The 19,555-nt window shown below is 42.5% G+C and overlaps 2 protein-coding genes across 2 annotated transcripts in view; both read right to left on the reverse strand.

The window, feature by feature from the left end:
- Window positions 1-2,583, reverse strand: part of tc2n (tandem C2 domains, nuclear) — a 15,423-nt gene extending 12,840 nt beyond the window's left edge. The window contains exon 1 of the mRNA XM_080480211.1: window positions 2,374-2,583. The gene's annotated coding sequence lies outside the window, so the exon portion shown is untranslated. The remainder of the gene's footprint in view (window positions 1-2,373) is intronic.
- A 990-nt stretch (window positions 2,584-3,573) lies between these two features.
- Window positions 3,574-18,891, reverse strand: fbln5 (fibulin 5). Its single transcript, XM_080480212.1, is given in 18 exon segments — window positions 3,574-5,493; window positions 7,593-7,594; window positions 7,597-7,627; window positions 7,629-7,658; window positions 7,660-7,789; window positions 7,902-7,949; window positions 7,951-8,021; window positions 8,023-8,027; window positions 8,738-8,759; window positions 8,761-8,778; window positions 8,780-8,862; window positions 9,005-9,121; window positions 9,213-9,329; window positions 10,596-10,718; window positions 17,245-17,526; window positions 17,692-17,740; window positions 17,926-17,980; window positions 18,600-18,891. Coding segments are annotated over 18 exon segments (1,392 nt in total). The 5' UTR covers window positions 18,647-18,891; the 3' UTR covers window positions 3,574-5,331.
- Between the last annotated feature and the right edge of the window lie 664 nt (window positions 18,892-19,555).

Here is a 19,555-nt window from a genome sequence, read left to right on the forward strand (position 1 = left end):
GGTTAAATAATCCCAAAAAACTGGTGAGAATTTAGAAAATCCAACTCAATAATGAATTCAAATATAAAGAAAAGACACATTTTGTCATTTTCATCACAAGTCGGGTTTAAAAAGCTTTTAAATGTTTTGTCTTTTTCTTTTTTGGGGACATTTTTCTGCCAGAAATGGATTAAATCTCTAATCTGAACCCAGACAGCTCATCAGATTTCACTTCTATGTTGATGACTCAGGAGTTTTTGTTTGTGAGCTCCAACTTCTTCTCTTTAATCTCTGAGCTGGAGAATCGACGCCTCGTACTGAAGTATCCATCCTACAGTGGAAATACCAACAAATACATGAAAGAATAAAACCTGTCGTGGTATAAATACCAGGTTTTGACCCCCTGTTGCCTTCCTCAGTATTCATTGTCATTATCAAGTCATTTTCTTTCAGATAACTCAGTGAAAACTGAGAGTTAATTGACAAACGTGTATTTCATCTTATTTTCTTTGTATATTTTTACACAAGTTTTTCAGAGCCCATGTCTGGTGGGTCTATATATAAAATAAAAGGTCTCCGGTGGTGGCCAGAGGGAAGCTGTGGTTGGAGAATGGCTTCATGTGACCTTGTTACTGCCGTCATTGTTCTAAGAATGTAATGAAGCAGATTAGTATTATTGGAACAGAAAGTACTGCAATATATCACACAAATATATCAGATGGTCTCGATAAATATTTGTTAGTTTTCTATGTGAAGTTTTATTCTTAGTTTTGTATCTTAGGCTGCTGAAGTTTCTGTACTTCTGCTGTACGAGAGAATAACGAACCCAAGAGCACATCTACCCATCCATCCATCATCATCCATCATCCATCCATCCATCCATCATCATCCATCATCCATCCATCCATCCATCATCCATCCATCCTCCATCCATCATCCATCCATCCACCCACCCACCCATCCATCCATCCATCATCCATCATCCATCCATCCATCCATCCATCATCCATCCATCCATCCATCCATCCATCATCCATCCATCCATCCATCCATCCATCCATCCATCCATCATCCATCCATCATTCATCCATCCATCCATCCATCCATCCATCCATCATCCATCCATCCATCATCCATCATCCATCATCCATCCTCCATCAATCCATCCATCATCCATCATCCATCATCCATCAATCCATCATCCATCCATCCATCTACCCATCCATCCATCCATCCATCATCCATCCATCCATCCATCCATCCATCTACCCATCCATCCTCCATCCATCCTCCATCCATCCATCATCCATCCATCCATCCATCAGTCCATTTATCCATCATCCATCTACCCATCCATCCATCCATCCATCCATCCATCCATCCATCCATCCATCCATCCATCCATCCATCCATCCATCCATCCACCCATCCATCCATCCATCCATCCATCCATCCATCCACCCACCCATCCATCCATCCATCCACCCATCCATCCATCTATCATCTAGCCATCCATCCATCCATCCATCTATCATCTAGCCATCCATCCATCCATCCATCCATCCATCCATGATCAGGTTTTAATCTAACATCACTTTATTGATCTGAACGAATCAAATGATCCAGAAAACTTTACCAACAAAACCTGTTATAATAATAATAATAATAATAATAATAATAATAATAATAATAATAATAATAATAATAATAATAATAATAATAATAATAATATAATACATCTACATGTATTTTCCCTGATGACCCTCTGAGTGAACCTAACTAATGAATTCATAAAATAATAATAAAAAACAACCTAATAGACTAACAATCCAATCATACTTCATTAATGTTTATTAATACCCAATAACATAACATCTTCTATAATATAGGTGATGTAATTATACATAAATAAAATATCATTTCTTGGAACTTAAAACATTTTTGCACATTTTGTGGCGTTTGCTTATAAAAACATGTCTAATGGAAGGTAAAGTCTCATATTCACTCACTGAGGAAAACTGTTTTACTACTTTATTACATTACTGGTTTAATTACTGTCAAAGGTTTCACCACATTTATATTTAAATTCATTTCAAAAATGTTCAGAGCCGCAAAAAGTCCATTTTAGTGAAAATGAGTCAAACATGTCGCTCACCTAGTTTCTGTCTGTCTGTCTGTCTTTCTTTCTTTCTTTCTTTCTTTCTTTCTTTCTTTCTTTCTTTCTTTCTTTCTTTCTTTCTTTCTTTCTTTCAGCTTCTATCAAGCAGACTGGATCAGACCTCAGGTTCACTGTGAGGGATGTGAACAGAGGAGATAAAGAAAACTGATAAAATCACAGATGATAATCTGACTTTGACTTGAACCAGAAAGAAACATAAAGAAAAACAGACTCACCTGCTCAGCTTCTTTCTTTCTTTCTTTCTTTCTTTCTTTCTTTCTTTCTTTCTTTCTTTCTTTCTTTCTTTAAGCAGCTTTAAACATCCAGAGCTCAGTTCATTTCACCAGGAAGCCTGAGGAGAAAATCTAGAGAGCCGAGGTAGAGCTTTCTCTTTAGTTACTGATCTCTCTCTCTCTCTCTCCTCCTCCCCTTCTCTCTCTCTCTCTGTTTCTCCCCCCCTCTCTCTCCTTCTCTCTCTCTCTCTTTCTCCTCCCCATTTCTCTCTCTCTCTCTCTCCTCCCTCCCTCTCACTCTCTCTCTCCTCCCCTTTCTTTCCCCCCTTCTCTCTCTCCCTCTCTCTCTCTCTCTCCTCCCCCTTTCTCTCTCTCTCTCTCTTTCTGTTTCTCCTCCCCCCCCTCTCTCTCTGTTTCTCCTCTCCCCCTCTCTCTCTCTCCCTCTCTCTCTCTCTCTCTCTCTCTCTCTCCCCCCGCTCTCTCTCTCGCTCTCTCTCTCTCCTCCCCCTTTCACTCTCTCTCTCTCTCTCTGTTTCTCCTCTCCCCCTCCCTCTCTCCCCCCTCTCTCTCTCTCTCTCTCTCTCTCTCTCTCTCTCTCCTCCCCCCCTCTCTCTCTCTGTTTCTCCTCTCCCCCTCCCTCTCTCCCCCTCTCTCTCTCTCTCTCTCTCTGTTTCTCCTCTCCCCCTCTCTCTCTCTCCTCCCCCCCTCTCTCTCCTCCCCCCCCCCTCTCTCTCTGTTTCTCCTCCCCCCCTCTCTCTCTCCTCCCCCCCTCTCTCTCTCTCCTCCCCCCCTCTCTCTCTCTCCTCCCCCCCTCTCTCTCTCTCTGTTTCTCCCCCCCCCCCTCTCTCTCTCTCTGTTCCCCCCCCCCCCTCTCTCTCTCCTCCCCCCCCCCCCCCTCTCTCTCTCCTCCCCCCCCCCCCCCCTCTCTCTCTCTCTGGATTTCCCGGATTGACTTTGCTCTTTTCACTTCCTTTCCTGAACAGAAACTTTACATTTCTTTATTTACTCTCGATAAACTGAACAAACAACCGGATCCTCAAAAATAAATACTGGATTAGTTATAGATCTATTATGAAATAGTGATAAAAAAGTATTTACTCAGTTATTACTCTTCCATTCCTCTGTAATGACTTCCTGAAGAACTATGAATGTTAGAAATAATTATTTTGATTTTATTTACTAAATGAAAAAACAAAAAACAGTCAATTTATTTTATTTAATCTTTTGCATAACAATGACAAACTACATAAACAGTACTTTAACAAATAGTTGAAGACAATTAAAGTAATGTAATACTTGACTAGTTGTACTTCGATGCACATTTTAACTATTCTTTCAAACTCTGGTCATTTCTTTGTGATACTAGTCAGTAACTATAAAGAAGAAAACTCAAGAAAAGAAACTCTGTCTGCTCATACTGGAGAAAACATGTACTTTTGTGTCTCTAAAACTATTTGAAATCAAATTAACGATGTAAAAATGTCTGAAAAAAGACAAAAACACGTAGTTCCGATCTTCAAATTCCCCAAACTCTTGATAAATTTGTACATTTCCTCAAGGTTTTTCTCAATTTTACTGAATGCATTGCTGATCTTTGTCTAAATAACATAAATGTTATAACTTTAAGTGGGTTTAACTTTACAACTTGCCTTTTACTTTGAAAGCTCCAGTGTTGAAACCAAAAATTGTGATTTTTGGGAAGAAGAACTGCAGTAAAGTAGATGTTCTAGTATGTAGTTGGTCCTTCCTGCAGGTTTTCTGATGTCATTTTAGTCGTTTATAATAATAATAATTTAAAAAGTTGGATTCGTACGGAAGGGCGATGTGCACCACTGTAAAATGAATAATAAAAAAATAAATCCACAACTCCATGCATTTCCAGATTTACTCTATTCTGTGTTTCGCCCCAGATTATTTGATTTATTCTGAAGAGACATTAAATCCTGCAAAGTAACCATGAAACCGGATTTCTTTGTTAAAACGTCCAAATCTTAGTCGAGTCCCCCGAACAATTAAACGTCTTTTTCCAATTCGCTGATTCATCTAAAATCATCTCAGATCCCACAGGTTGTGTTTTAGTAAAGATTTAATTCTGATAAATCACAGAAACTTGTTCATGTTATGAAGCGACTCAATATTAATTTTCGGTCCTAAACAACGTGTTCATTCATGTATTCTAATAATCAGGTCATTCTGGTGAACTCTATTCTAACCTTGTGGTCGTCTAATCCCAAAAACGTGTGAAAGTTTCGTCTTAAAACTGTTTTAACGCCACATTGTCGTCCTCAGCGTCGATCAGGAAGTAAACACAGGTTATTAAGTAAACACATCTACTTTAAAGTCTCATATTGTGCTCAGATTAAAGTTTGGAGGCTTTGGGCGGAATCCGGAGTTAATCCATGAAAACTCCGATGCCTGAAGCCAAAGATGGGACAAGTACTACTGCTGCTGAGGGAGTACTACTGAAGGTGTGTACTCTGGACAGGTCTGCCAGTTTTACCCCAATGTGTGTGTTTAAACATGCAAACTGCACAGGAACTCCATCATCTGCAAACCAAAGGGATTTTCTATGTGAAGTCCTGCAGTGGAATCGTCTCACGCCGGGGACACTTGGGTGGTGAAGACGTTTATTGGTCTGGAAGAGACTGTGATGAATAAATCAGTTAAAGACCCGACCGTTACATCAATTCAAATATTGTCTCTGCAAGATTCAGCAACAGTGACGACAATTTTCAAATTTTCTTTCATTCTTTTTTTTAACATCATAAATATCTCCTGGGTGTTGAAAGTTCGTATCGCAGCCATGAAAAGCTCCGTGTCCATTAAAACCAGGGCGGGTTCGAGTGTCTTCCCATCAGCTGATGTGGGCCGAGTCCTTATCGTGTCTTTATTTAGGATGGCGTGGTTATTTTTAAAAAAAACAAAAACAAGTGTAAGGCGCGATGGGGGGGGGGGGGACCCTCAGAAGGGATGCTCCGAGACGAATATCGTGAGGCGGATGATGGAGCTGCCTCTGAAGTTGATGACGTTGTTGACGGTGACCATCTCCAGGTCCAGCACCACCGTCTTGGGCCCCGTGATGGGCCGCGACAGGACCAGCGTGGCGCTCACGTTGCTGGTTTGCTGTGGGGAGAAACACCACGCGCTTCAGACACAAAGCAACTCTTCACTGTGCTTCTACTGTCCTTTTACTTTAGCGTCACTAAAGTGATTTCTTGACTATATGTAGAGTATTTTTTAACCTCATTAATGGAGAGTTTCTACACAATATACTCTTTCAACTATATGAAATGAAAATGATAAAACTGATTCAAATAAACATTTAATTGAATCTCTAAAAAGGCTTTTCAGTCTGTCGTCTCTCATTATTCACTAAAAATGTGTTTTAAATCTACGACTTATAATTGTTAGTTTGAAGGAATCAGGTACAAATAGTCACTTGTTCCATAAAGAGTCAAGTTTTTGAAGTATTTTTATTCATATATATTATATATATATATATATATATATATATATATTATATATATGTTTTTAATGATTTAACTGTGAGAATTTTACATTTTTTATGCTGAATTTTTCTTCCCATGAAACATTTTCTCGATTCTCCAGAGTGAATATTGTCATATATACAGTATGTCTCAATAACCGGTGGTGTGGATGTTCGCCGCCGCTCGCTGCAGCAGATATTGGCCTCCAGGTGTAAAGGAACTCGAGCGGCACCAGATTTATGACTCGGGTGTTTTCAACAAGGAAACCGAGGCAGGAGAGAGTTTGTTAGAACGACGGATCGTTTTCATCTTTCAAACAAACTTTCCTGCTTCTGTTTCCTTCCTCAGTGTCAGGGATCACGTTCACGTTTCAACCTGTCACAGTAAATCTTCAAACTCTGAGAAAGTCTCCGATGGAGGGAGAAAACGCGCCTCACACACATTAAACGCACCTCTTCTGCCATCTAGTGGCTGCACACTGAACTGCGACCTGAAGTCTGAACAGCCTGTATTTCTACTGGATTATTTATTGTTTCCTACTGATTAATACTTGTTGAGTGATTAATGCTGCGGCACATCCATGGACTGCATGCAACGACAATAAAGACTATTCAGATTCTCAGATTCTTAAACAAAACAAAGTCAAATAAAGCACAGCTTTAATTTCTCAACCAAAGAAAAGATACGACATTAATTACCTCTAAAAATTATGACTAAAGTTTCTCTATGTGGCCTGTACAGACGTTGTTGTTCGTTTCTGGACATGTTACATTGGCTTATTTAGTTGTTTTATTATTTATTTATTTTGCACAGATATGTTGGAAAGGATTTAATTCATTCATGAACTCGTGATTTGATTCTAGGTTGAGGGGAGCTTCTTATGTGGAGTTTGTATGTAACTTGTATGTAAGTTTTTTTAAAGAGAACGGGAGGCTGATCACACACTCGTGCAGTTTTACACCATATAAGACCACAGGCAATTTAAAAAGGACCTTTTTCTGTCAAAGAATATTACATTTTTTCTCATTTTTGAGGTTTCAATTGAATAAATTATGACAAAAATGACTCAAAATAAATCAATGTTCTATGGAATCAGAGACTTTTCTTTTTTTCCCCTTTAAATCGGAGCTCATCGTGATCATGATTAAGACTTTTTTTTAGATTTTTGGTATGAATGTGGAACAAATGGACAAAATGAATAACTTTTAATGATATTAAGGAAGATGCAGTCGTATATAGCTTCATGGTTAATTTCTATTACATTTTCGATAACTATAGTTTTATTCATTTAATTTGTTTTGTTTATTTTCAAACATGCTCAAAATCAAATACCTAAACCACAGCAGTCACCCGAAGATATTTCACCAAACAAACAGTGAATCAATAACAATAGAAAAATATAATCAGGTTACATGAAGGCATGTATTAAATCCCACCCATTCTCCAAAAGTTTTTTTTTTTTTAGCTTTCATTATTTAATAATTTAAACATGTCAGAACTATTATATTAATACTAATTATCTGTTTAAAAGATATAGCTGAATCATTTATGTATTTCATGAAAAAATGAACTTGAGATTTTTCATGCAGCAGCTCTCTTGTGCCCTCTAGTGGGAGGAACTCGTCACTTCATAAAAACCACTGTCATAATTAAATGTCTCATTTCTGTTTCACGGCCATATTGTCCATAATGTTCGTGTGTGCGGCCACTGCTCTCGGGGGGGGGGGGACTCACCTCATGTAAAACTCTCGCCCGTCGTTGCCCGACTTGGATCTGGAAGATGTAGAAGGCGCCGGGGTAAACGCGTGGTGGCCTGCATTTGGAAGATGTCTGCAGGCACACTGCGCCCCGACGACAGGTCCATGTGTCGGTACAGGATGGTGAAGGGCTTGTCCCTGCAGGCAGGGTTCTCAGCTGAACACATACACTGACTGCAGGGGAGAGACGCACAGGGTCAACACCACGTCACAGGGGCAGGATGTTGTTGTTGTTGATGTGTGTGTGTGTGTGTGGGTGGTGGGGGGGGGGGGGGGGGGGACTCACTTCTCACTAACTTCGATGTAAGGCAGAGGGCACTGTAAAGGATCCAGATGTATAGCCGCCCTGGAAATTGAAACACACTTGTGCTGTTGTACACGTGTTGTTACCAGTTTCACATTCATTGACCGTCTTTGAAAATCAAAAACACAACAGTCAAAAGTCAGTTATATCATCGTCATCATCATCATCATCATCATCATCAGCATCATCAGAGAAACAACATAGAAACAGCATCGACATGTTTGTGTGTGATTAAAATGACCCGTAAAAACCTACAATCTATTCATATTTGTCCACAGAGTGTGGGAACAGGATAGATATTGTACATAGATTGAAGCAATACGTTGACCTCGCCAGCATATTGGACCGGCTGGACACATACAAATATTAATAGATGATTTTATCAGAGATAAAACAGGTTGATTCTATGAATAAAGGCAGTTATGATCTCAGCGAGGACAGTAGAAAACTACATAAACACATAACGGCACATTGTCTACCATTAATCACATCAATACACATTAGTTGTAGCTGCTCAGAAAAAGATGTGCGTGTCGAGACGTTTATTTTATTCAACTTTATTGTGACCGCATATTTGTAACTTGGAGGAAAACTGCAGAGACGATGGCATTTTAATGACGATCTTACTCGTTTGTTTTAACGTCCACTTGTTTATTCTTCTTTCTACACTCCTGTCATTGAGCTTCACTGGCTTAGAAAATGTCAAAAAGCAACAACAGAAAAAAATCTATTTAATTGTTTTGTTTCTTGAAAAGTTGATGGGATATAAATATAAACCAGGAGGTGGAAAGGGGGGGGGGTTACACTTCATATTTTACCTTCACAGCTCCTGCTGTCCTCCGAACACGTAATACCCGGGGCGGACAGATGCAGGAGAAGGAGCCTGGAGTGTTCACACATCTGTGCTGACACAGAAACTCAGAGAAACCGCACTCATTCAGATCTACACGGGAGGAAAGGCCTCGTCGTTAGTCACCAGGAAGAAGAAAGACACAACAACAACGTGGCTCGTGAGGTCACGCAATTCAAAACATGCTGAGGATGAATTTTAGCCTGTTCCTAAACCCAGAGTGTGAATCAGTCACCGATGCAGGTCCTGCCGTCGACCTCCAGCTCGAATCCCTCGTCGCAGTTGCACATGAAGGAGCCGTAGGTGTTGAAGCAGCCGTGGCTGCAGGGCTCGTCCTCGCACTCGTCCACGTCTGCGGGGGGGGGGAACAACAGAGGTCGGAGGTCAACGCCACGCCGGGAACACGGGTTCTGCCGCCACGCCTCCGTGAGGCGGCGTCCTACCCTGACACGTCCTGGCGTCCGGGTTGAGGATGAAGCCGGGGTTACAGGAGCAGGAGTACGACCCGGCGACGTTGGCGCACAGCTGCTGGCAGTAACCGTAGCGACACTCGTCGATATCTGGTCCAGGAGAGGAAAAAGAAAACGAGTCACAACAAGCAAGTGTGCTCACTCACCTGTGTTACCACAACAGACCTCAGGGGGCGCTGCTCACCAAGAAAAAAAAGAGCTTTTACATACCAGGAAACAGAGCAGCAGTGTCTCGTCTACATTACTCAACGGCAATTAAAGAAATCTGGTAGTTATTTGAAGAAGAATGTGCTCCGACATCCGCGCTCGGCCTCATTCATCTCAACACACAATCACAACAGTTGTGCCGGTTCATCATTTCACCACAAACTACTTCAGCGGATAAAATAAACGGACAACGTTCCACTATTTTTTTGTTCAGGCTTTCTTCATCGCAACCACACAGACATTTTTACATCGAGACTGTAAACGATCACATAAGTCTAAACACCAATCAGCCATAACATTACAACCACTGCAAGTGAAGTCAGTAATACTGATGTCATTACACCTGCCAACTGCTTCTTTTCTTTCTTAAAAATAAAAATCATGTGTTCGAAGCGCAAATTTCAACTTTGTGAAGTGTTTGGGGGTCTGCAGTGGTTAGTATGTGTTAAAATAAAAAAGTTCTGAGGCTGATGATGAACACGGAGAGTAGAAATCCAGCAGGTGAGCAGCAGATTAAACTGCTGCAGAGTTTTATTCTGGTTCAAATAGAAATGGTCTCGCCTTGTTTTACACCAGCAATGGAGGACATTTCTCAGAAAAGAGTCTGGAGCCTGACCGATATGAGTCATATTCAGATATTAGTGATTAAAAAAAATTTAGATAACCGACTTATTGCTAGATTAAATCTTTTATTGCTGTATCAACACAAATACGTAGATTAGTCATGGCGTGCATCGGCGCGTCACGTCAAAGATGGCGACGTCCGGTCAAATGTGGCAGCGGCGATAAAAGCAAGGCCGGCGAACGAGTCGATATATCAGTCAAGTGTTTCGACAGTGCGGCAAATTAGAAAATGATTTGAGTCGTCGTTTATTTCACAAACTCGTTACTGAGCCAAAACGATCGGTTTAGTGACGGTGGGTCGTATTTTCACTCCTTCACTCGGCTGTGGGGTGACCGGAGGAGTCAGAGCGCCCTCTATTGGACAGGTGAAAAAATACATTTGCCACAATATTCTTCCGATTATCGATTTGGGTTGGAGGGATGGATGGATGGAGGGATGGATGGATGGATGGGTGGAGGGATGGAGGGATGGATGGATGGGTGGAGGGATGGAGGGATGGATGGATGGGTGGAGGGATGACTCACCCTGGCACTGTCCGCCCAGCAGCCAGAAGCCTTCGGTGCAGGAGCAGGTGTAGCCGCCCGCCGTGTTGATGCAGACCTGGGTGGGGTTACAGTGATGAGAGTTTGTCTCACATTCGTCAATGTCTGTAACCAAGCAGATGAAGACAGAAAACAGAGATTATTCACTGGACATTCAATTAATCAAAGCAATAACAATCACACACCTCCATGACGGAGCAGCGTCTTTACTTCTACCGAAGTTAGAGGTGTTAAACTTTTATTTCTTTGTAGCGCTCATGGTGTCTTGCGCAGGGATTCTCTGCAGATTAACGTTGATCCTCTGCAGGTTTTAGCGCGTATGATGTCGTTTTACCTGCAATAAGGTAGTTAGTTAACTTCCACAGCTGCATTATGATGCACGCTGCTTCATCTACTGCCCAATGCCAGCTCCAGGGAAGAACAGTTCAGTAACTCAAATCTCATCTGTAAATAATTAGATTTTAACAGATGCATTTATAAGTAGATAAAGTCTCACCTTCATAAACTCTTGTTAGGGTGCAGAGGACTCTATTGGAATTCCTTAAGAGGAATTGAAAAATTCTCCCGACAGAACAAATGCTTTTTTGAATGCACTTAGAAAGTTGTGAAACTTTCCACACACATGAGACCAGGTACAAAATGTGGTATTTGGGGAGGAAATATCCCGTTTCACCTCGAGCGACGGAATTAGGCAACACAAGACGCACAAAAGAGTTTGATGGTACAAATCGGAAGAACCAACAGGAAGTTGTATATTTTGAAAAATATCGAAGATTTTGACCAGAATTTGGTAAATAAACGACAAAAAAAACATACAAAACTTTACATAAACAATGAAGGAAACTACAACAATCAATGGAATCCAGTTCAAACATTTAAATACATCAATATATCTGCAGTTGGACCGTCTGGCCCTCAAGCTCAGTTCTAAGGACCGGAATCAGATCAAACTGGTCGTTTTCTCGGCGCCGGCCGGCTCAGCGGCCCGGCAAATCAAACTCCTGTTCAAAAGTCTGTTTCTTCAGCACTCAGGTTTTCACCACCTCGTGTTTAAAAAGAAATAAAAATCTCTTAACACAACAGTTAAGATTTCAATGCGGCTGTCAGGCCACTGTTATTCTTTCACGAGATTAGAGATTCCTCAGATTACAATCTGGATTCCTGGAACGGCTCCTGCTCGCCATCATAATGGGCCACGTTTCCTTGTGAGGATGTGACCAATCAGAAATTCCAATTCTCACACTGTGGAGTCACAAATCCTGCAGAAAATCGGTGTGCGTGTGTGTGTGTGTGTGTGTGTGTGTGTGTGTGTGTGTGTGCTTGTGGGGGGAAGGAATCTGGGTAGAGGCGATAAGAGATTACAACCTTTGTGCCACTTTGGGCCCCCGGAGACCCCGAGAGGCCAAAAGCTACACGGACTCCGCACCTGCTTGCAGTTACCAGAGGAAACCTCCGCGAGCGGCGCCACATGTGCAGCCTCACTGCAGATCTACTCCACCTCCTTATATAGTTCTTCTCGTGAGCTTCTCCTGACTCCCACAAACAGTGTTCCACCCCCCCCCCCCCCCCCGCCGACTACCTGAAACGTAAATCCTCAGAAGCTTTGAGTGGCACACAAGAGGAAGATCCAAGATGTCAGCTGTGTGTGTGTGTGTGTTTGTGTGTGTTTTGTTTTTTTCACCCACAATCAGGCCGCATGGAAAAACACACTGAACGCTCAAAAGTAATCACAGTAATCACAGCGTACAGTTACACAATGAGGAAAAGTGCCTCGCGCTCTCGAGCCGTCGTGCATGTTTTGAAACGGTTTTCAAAAAGCCAGATTAATTGGGGAAAGTTTGCACAAAGCTGATCCGGATTCTCAAGATTTGAGGCGAAAGTGCCCGTTATGGAAAAAATATCTGCAGTCCTGGTGATGAATCCCTTTTTCCCGGGCATGTGTCTTTAAGACCATGGAGGTCTACATGTGGTGAAAGTGAAGCGCTCAGTCCTCAGACGTCTGTCTGAACTTCGAGGAAGAAAAGTTTTGACGGGTCGTTTCAAGAAGCACCTCCGGGCGTCTGGGCTCGCATGTCAGAAACCTTGATAGCATTTCAGGAATAAAGTCGAAATCGGAGTCACAAGCTTCCAAAACCTGAATTTCAGAGTAATTGTTCATTGTCATTGGTGAGTCCGGCCAAAAGCAGCCAGTCGGCTGCAGCAACGCCACAAAAAGACTTTTTTTCTTTTCTTTAAATATACCAAGAGACTGCGAGTTTGCAGTCTAGATGATCGATATGTATAAAATATGACTTAGGATGGAGATAACAACTGCTGGCCGCAGCTTCAAATTTAATTCCGACTGGAAACACTTCAAGAAGGAGATCGTTTTACAAAATGCCGCCTCAGTCGTCCTCAGATCATCATTGTTAACAGCTGCTGGGCTCAAAACCATTATGAACAGAACTCTTCTTGAACTGGTTAAATTTAATTATCTGGGATTCATAACTAACAATAAAGGTAGTTTTTTTTTTTTTTTTTTTTTTACAAAAAAAAGAAGAGATAAATGCCATAAAAGAATTATAAACTGTGAAGCCTTCAAGACAATATCAGCTGACGTCTCGAGTTAAAATCTAAAAAAGGAAAAACAATTATTGAGTCGATGTCAAGGAAACTCATTTCACAGGTTTGGGGAAGCAAAAAAAAGTAAAAGTAAAAAGTACAATCACCTCAAAACTTCACCTCAAAGATGCTGTGGCACAAAACCATGAATTAATCTGAAATCCATTTAAAATCTCATGCAAGAACTTTGAATTTAACCTACAAACAAACAGGAAGTGGCTTTAATCCTCTTAAACACGACAAGGTTCTGGTTTCCATTACACTTACTTCTAAAAATATGAGTTTTAATAAAACATTACAGAGTTTTACTATACATTGATTTTTTTATTTTAGCAGTTTCTTTCCATAAATAAGCAGGAAACAAACAGTCCTGCTTAAAGCTCCCATATCCGGCAGTTTTTCAACAATGTCGCATAGTCATCAGAGATCCAGCCTTGGTCCTGAGGTTCCCCCAGTCTAAAAGTCCCTCTAGTGGCTCTACTGAGAACAGGCCATTTCTGTTTCTGTACCTTTAAATGCTAATGAGCCTGTCTGTCCAAGGCCACTCCATGTCTGTTTCTCAGAGAAGAAAGAAATAGACCCTGGTCGTAATTTTAGAGGGGCAGAGCTCGTCTAACCTGTGGGAGGTTCAAAATGAGTATCCACCACCAGGGGGCGTGGCTATCTCCCTGCATGACATCATGAAGGGAAATGCTCTGACCTGCCACCGCCTCCATTTGTCACCCCGGTAACAGTCTGTTCTTCTTTTAAAGAGTTCTGGCTGTTAGTTGTGGCTGAGAAAGTTGAGTTTTTGTCTGCGTCTATTTATTTATTGGTTCGCACGTATGTATTCTACTAAATCTTCGCAAAAACTACTAACCCGAATTGCATCAAATCTTCCGGGATGATTTGTCATCACCAAAGGACCAATTGATTTGATTGTGGGACGTTAACGGCGAACCGTTTCCAAATAAATCCTGAAAAACTGCAGGAACATTTCCCATACAAAGCGGGTGGGAGAGGCACGTCATGGAGGAGCGCAAAGGAGACCAGTTGCCATGGAGACGCTGCCCGCTCAGTGTTTCACACGGTGATGTTGCTACCTGACAGGCTAGTTAGCGTCGATAAGTAGCCTTTTCTGCAAACAAGCGTGGCGTTGGGGACGGCCTGCGCTCTACCCAGTGTAGCTCTAGTTTCAAAATGATTGAAGAGGCCAGAAGCTCCCGTGGGTCCCGACAAAACGTGCGTCTGTTTTTCTTAAACGTACAACTGCCACAGAAGTCTGCCCGGAGACGGATTAAACTAACCCAATTTGAACTTGGAAACAGGCGAAGGAGGTCTGACTCCACATTGTTCCTCCGCCTGCTGCCACCAGTGGTTTATTTAAACTCAGGGACAAAGCCACGCTTGTGACCGGTTCAGACAGGAAGTGGCAGTCTGTGTAGTTTCTGCCCCACAGCGACATCAATCAACGGGCCATTACATCACCACACACACACACACACACACACACACACACACACACACACACACACACACACACACACACACACACACACACACACACACACACACACACACACACACACACACACACACACACACACACACACACACACACACACACACACACACACACACACACACACACACACACACACACACACACACACACACACACACACACACACACACACGCTTGTTCCCCAGGCCTGGCCACGGCACACATGAGCTCATTTTTTATTTTTTTATTTTTTTGGCACTCGGCTGGTGTAGTTTACCCAAACAAGGTTGTGTGCGGATTCCTGGACGGGCCGTCTCCCCATAGGAGGAGAAACGCTCCATATTTGTGCATGAGCTCAACTCCAAAGTGGCTATTTAGAGGAAGAAGCACCGTACTGAATGTGTTCATTCCCCCCCCCCCCCCGGTTACTGGGCCGCGGCTGCGACAGCGAGATCCACTTCGAGGAGGTCGTTTTCAACAGCTAGACCTGGCTGCGAAGACACGGGGTGATGATGTGCCAAACACAGCAGGGGGGGTGGGGGTCATCAGGCGCTTGGTGTTTATATGACAGCTGGGACGGCTCGAGGCCATCGAATCCAACAAACTCAATTAAAGGAGCTTGGAGGCCCCCCCCCCCCCCCCCCCTCCTCCCCGGGTTCCACTACGACAAGCGTCCAAGAACATCTGATAGATTCATGCATTCCTATGGAGCCATTCCACAAACTTTAATGACTTGTGTCTCCATCTCTGGGCCCTCGGTTTCCCCCTCGTCCCGGCACCGGCTTCTAGTTTCATCCTAAACGTTCACATTTTGTAAACCGAAGGTGATGAAGAGATGAAGAGTCCAACCACCCGTCTGTGTCTTAGGGCGGTGACTCAAAACGCGTTCATCATACAAGCCTACCGGTCTACCCCTACCGGGCCAAAACTGGGGTCCAATTGTGGCGTCAGGGACAAAAAAATCCACAATTAAAAGTTTTTGAATGAACTTCCCTGACACTGCATAAAAATGCGAAACCACATTAACATGCACAAAATAACCTCTTAAATACGTTAACATGCATCAACAAACCAATAATTGACACCAAACACGCTTGACCATCAGAATCTTTTTTTTTTTTTTAAAAGGTCTAGACTACCAGAGATCCAGTCCTCAGTACCATCATATACAACACAGCGCTGAATATTAATAATCCAGTTTATGGACATTACCTTCAGACAGAAGGCTCCACAGACCTGGATCAGCTTCTGTTGCTGCTCCTCAGAGTCCCACAGCTTGTTTTTATTAGGAAATCCAACATTTACAAGGTTTCTCTGTTTGAAATTGAGCTGTTGTCCGAGTTAAAGTGACGTTTAAGACTAGCGCCCCCCACACTTCAATGGTGAGGACAAGAACTGCATGCAGGCCGGCAACTTTATTCAAGTGAAGGAGTGAAGATTCACCCTCGTGCACTAATATAAATAAATAAGAATAGCCTAATTTTACACAAGATCCCGACAAAAGGAAACAAACAAAAAACAAAAAGGAAATGCATAGTGGTTGCTACAATTTCCCACCGTACACAATATTTTACTGTAAAGTTTGATAAGTTACTGTGAATTTCTGATTTGATTTTCTACAGTACATATTATGGTACTGTGGATTTTTACACTACTGTATAATTGATTTGAATATATACGGTAGTGGTTATATTACTGTGATTTACCACAGCAGAATGGTCCACAGACAATTTCTACAGTATTATGAATATTACTATGATTGAGAATATTTGACTGCTTATTATACAATCATAATTTACTGTAAAATGTATTTACAGTAATTAACTTCACAGAAATACAGTAAATAACTGGATTTCACAGCCATTTTTGACAGTGTATACGCCGGCAGGTACGATTAACTGCTGGAATATCAACAGCTGGCATGCGGAGTGCAAGAAAATAATGATCGCAGTTCATCTTTTTTGGAATTTGTATATTAACGCACATTGATAAAATGAGAAATATACAAGATATGGTGCAACCCCGATCAGTCCTATTCTTTTTCACTGCTTTTCCTTTGTACAAGACCGATGAAGAAACTCAGGAGGAGTGATCATCGAATACATAACGGAGGTTTAGGCTGAAATATAGTAAATAAACATGCAATATGTGATGTTAAGGTTTTGTGAGTTAAATGCAAATTTCTTTAAAATTTATATCCTATCATTTTGAGTATGCAGAGCATGAATCCACAGTTCAGTTCGTCTTTTGAGTGTTTGGTGTCTAAAATATACAATAACAAAAAGTCCCCATAACCACTGAAGTTCGTGAAATAAGCAGATAAATCCAGTCCTCGGGAAAATGACGGACTGAATATTAACCTGAAGCTTTTGGGACTCGCTCACGATGAAAAGAAACTTCTACAAGTGACAGAAATTCAAAAGATCTGACCGAATCCCACCTAAAAGCACAAAGTGACATCACAATATTTCACATCCTCGTGAACTTAAACCTCTGGATGCTTCCAGAACCACGGCAGTGAGGATCCGTGAGGGTGGAGCGACTCACCGTTGCAGGTGCCGTCCTCGGCGAGGCTGTATCCCAGGATGCAGTGCGCCGTGGTCCTCAGCCTGGGGTAGCTCGGCTCCCCGGCTCTCACCGGCGGCGGCAGAACCGTGTCCGGGAATCCCACCGCCGTGTCGGAGTAGCCGGGGTCGGGCAGGATGGGGGGGTCCGGCCTGAAGGACTGGCTGTACAGGTTCCTGGGGATGCAGAGGTAGCCCCCGTTCTGGTTCACACAGCCCATGTCTCCCCGGCAGGCGTCCGGCAGCGTCCGGCACTCGTCCACATCTGGAATGCAGAGCGATGCACTGATAAGGACGTTCCTGCAGCAACCAGCACGTGTGAGGCTGTGATCTCCGTGGAACGTGTGTGACTTCACGCCACTGCACGTCGTCTGTAGATAGATCTGCTGAAGACAGAACTTTACTCCACAGCGACAGTCTGGACTCTTACCTATACACTGCCTGGCCCGTCGGTCGAACGCAAAACCTTCTGTGCAGGTCTGACGAGACAAGACAAGACGAAGACCGACTTTCACTGAAATTGACCTCATAGACAGGGATTTATTTCAATAATCTGTGATTTTAATGTCACGAACTCCGTCAGAATGAGACGACGGGCAGGATTTAAAAGAACTCCAACCTCGAACTAAATGAATGAAAACAGTAAAAGGAAGTGTTGCATCACCTGTCCGTGTGCCGGGTGGAGACAAAGCAGAATAAATACCAGAGCTGCCAACATCCTGCAGAGAAGATATTAAGACGGGTTCTTAAATCGAAGGTGGAAGGGAAAAAAAAACAACCCAAATGTAATTGCATTGTGGTTAACTGGTAGTACTACTACTAGACGGGTCACCAGTCCATCACTGAGTCACAAACACTCACATTTATACTTACGGGCAAATTAAGAGTCACCTATGACCCTTAAATGCATGTTTTTGGACTGTGCAGGAAAAAAACATGCAAAGTCCACACAGAATGACCAAGATGCCCAACCTGGACTCGAACCAGGGGTCTTCTTACGTTGACGTCATGAGTGCTGATCACTACTCCACCATGTAGCCCCTCATGAGCAAGTTAATCCAAATAAACATCGAGTTGGTTGAGAAATGAAAATATAAATCAGAAAAAAAAAAAAGGAGATTCTTTAGTATAACTTCTACTACTGAGGAGTGACTTTAAAAGTAACAGACTACATGGTGCAAGAGTAACAGTAAAACATGGTTATGTATGAAAAAAGAACCCACGTAATACTAATTTATAGTATCGGGTTATTTCCACCACCGCGTAAAACGAGCAAAGCAACGACACGTTAGTGACGCAAACGGTGAAACAAAGTTAAAGAAGTCGCTTCGTACTGACCTCGCAGAGGAATAAACCCTGAAGCCTCCTGGTCGTTCAGAGAGCATTATTATGTTTCCAGTTGTTTCTCTCTCTCTCCCTCTCTCTCTCTCTCTCTCTCTCTCCAGGAGCCGTTCACCTCCGCTCCGCTCCAAACTTTGCGCCTTTCACGCGACACCAGGTTCCGCTCCGGCACCGAGCTGCGGCAGACTGACCGAGGCTTTTTCCAAAATGGACCGTTGCGTTAGTTTCTGCTCGGCGGAGTGTTTTGGCAATGCAAATTGACGCTGCTGCGCTTCCCCCCCCCCCCCCCCCCCCCAACAGCTGGATTCAATCAGGAGGTCCAGCCCCCTCTAGTCGGGGTGCGCGCGCGCGCCCGCGCACGAGCGCACAGTGTGTAAACAGCCTGTAGTGACACCGCACATCTGGCGCAAACAGCTGCGACCATCAGCGCAACATACCGGGCTGCTGTCTTATCTATCTATAGATATAGATATAGATATATATCTCTATATATATATAGATATATAGCCACATGAATAAATAAATCAGGTTTTCCAGATTTCCACAATACAAAACTTTGTCATCAAAAAACATGCAGTTTTATATTAACACATTATTTTTCCAAGCAAAGACGTGTAACAATTGTGACCTTATATCAAAACTTTAAAAAAAAAGAATTGAAAAAAACAAATAAAAAAAAGAAAAAAAGATAAATGGAGCAAATTGGGAGTTTTTAAAAACAAAAAGTACATTGTGCATGGTGGTATAGTGGTTAGCACGGCTTTATAGTGACACGGTTTGTGTTTTAAGGCCACATATAAATATAGAGAGATGAGAACGAGGGATGAAAGAAGGCTAAGAGATGGAGACAATATGAGATAATAGAGAGGAGAGTGTGGAGATTGCATGTTCTCCCTGAGTTTCCTCTAATTCTTTCCCACCATCCAAAACATTTAATCTGCGTCTCTGAATGG

Source organism: Lipophrys pholis, assembly GCF_963383615.2.
Source record: "Lipophrys pholis genome assembly, chromosome: 14".
NCBI lineage: Eukaryota > Metazoa > Chordata > Actinopteri > Blenniiformes > Blenniidae > Lipophrys > Lipophrys pholis.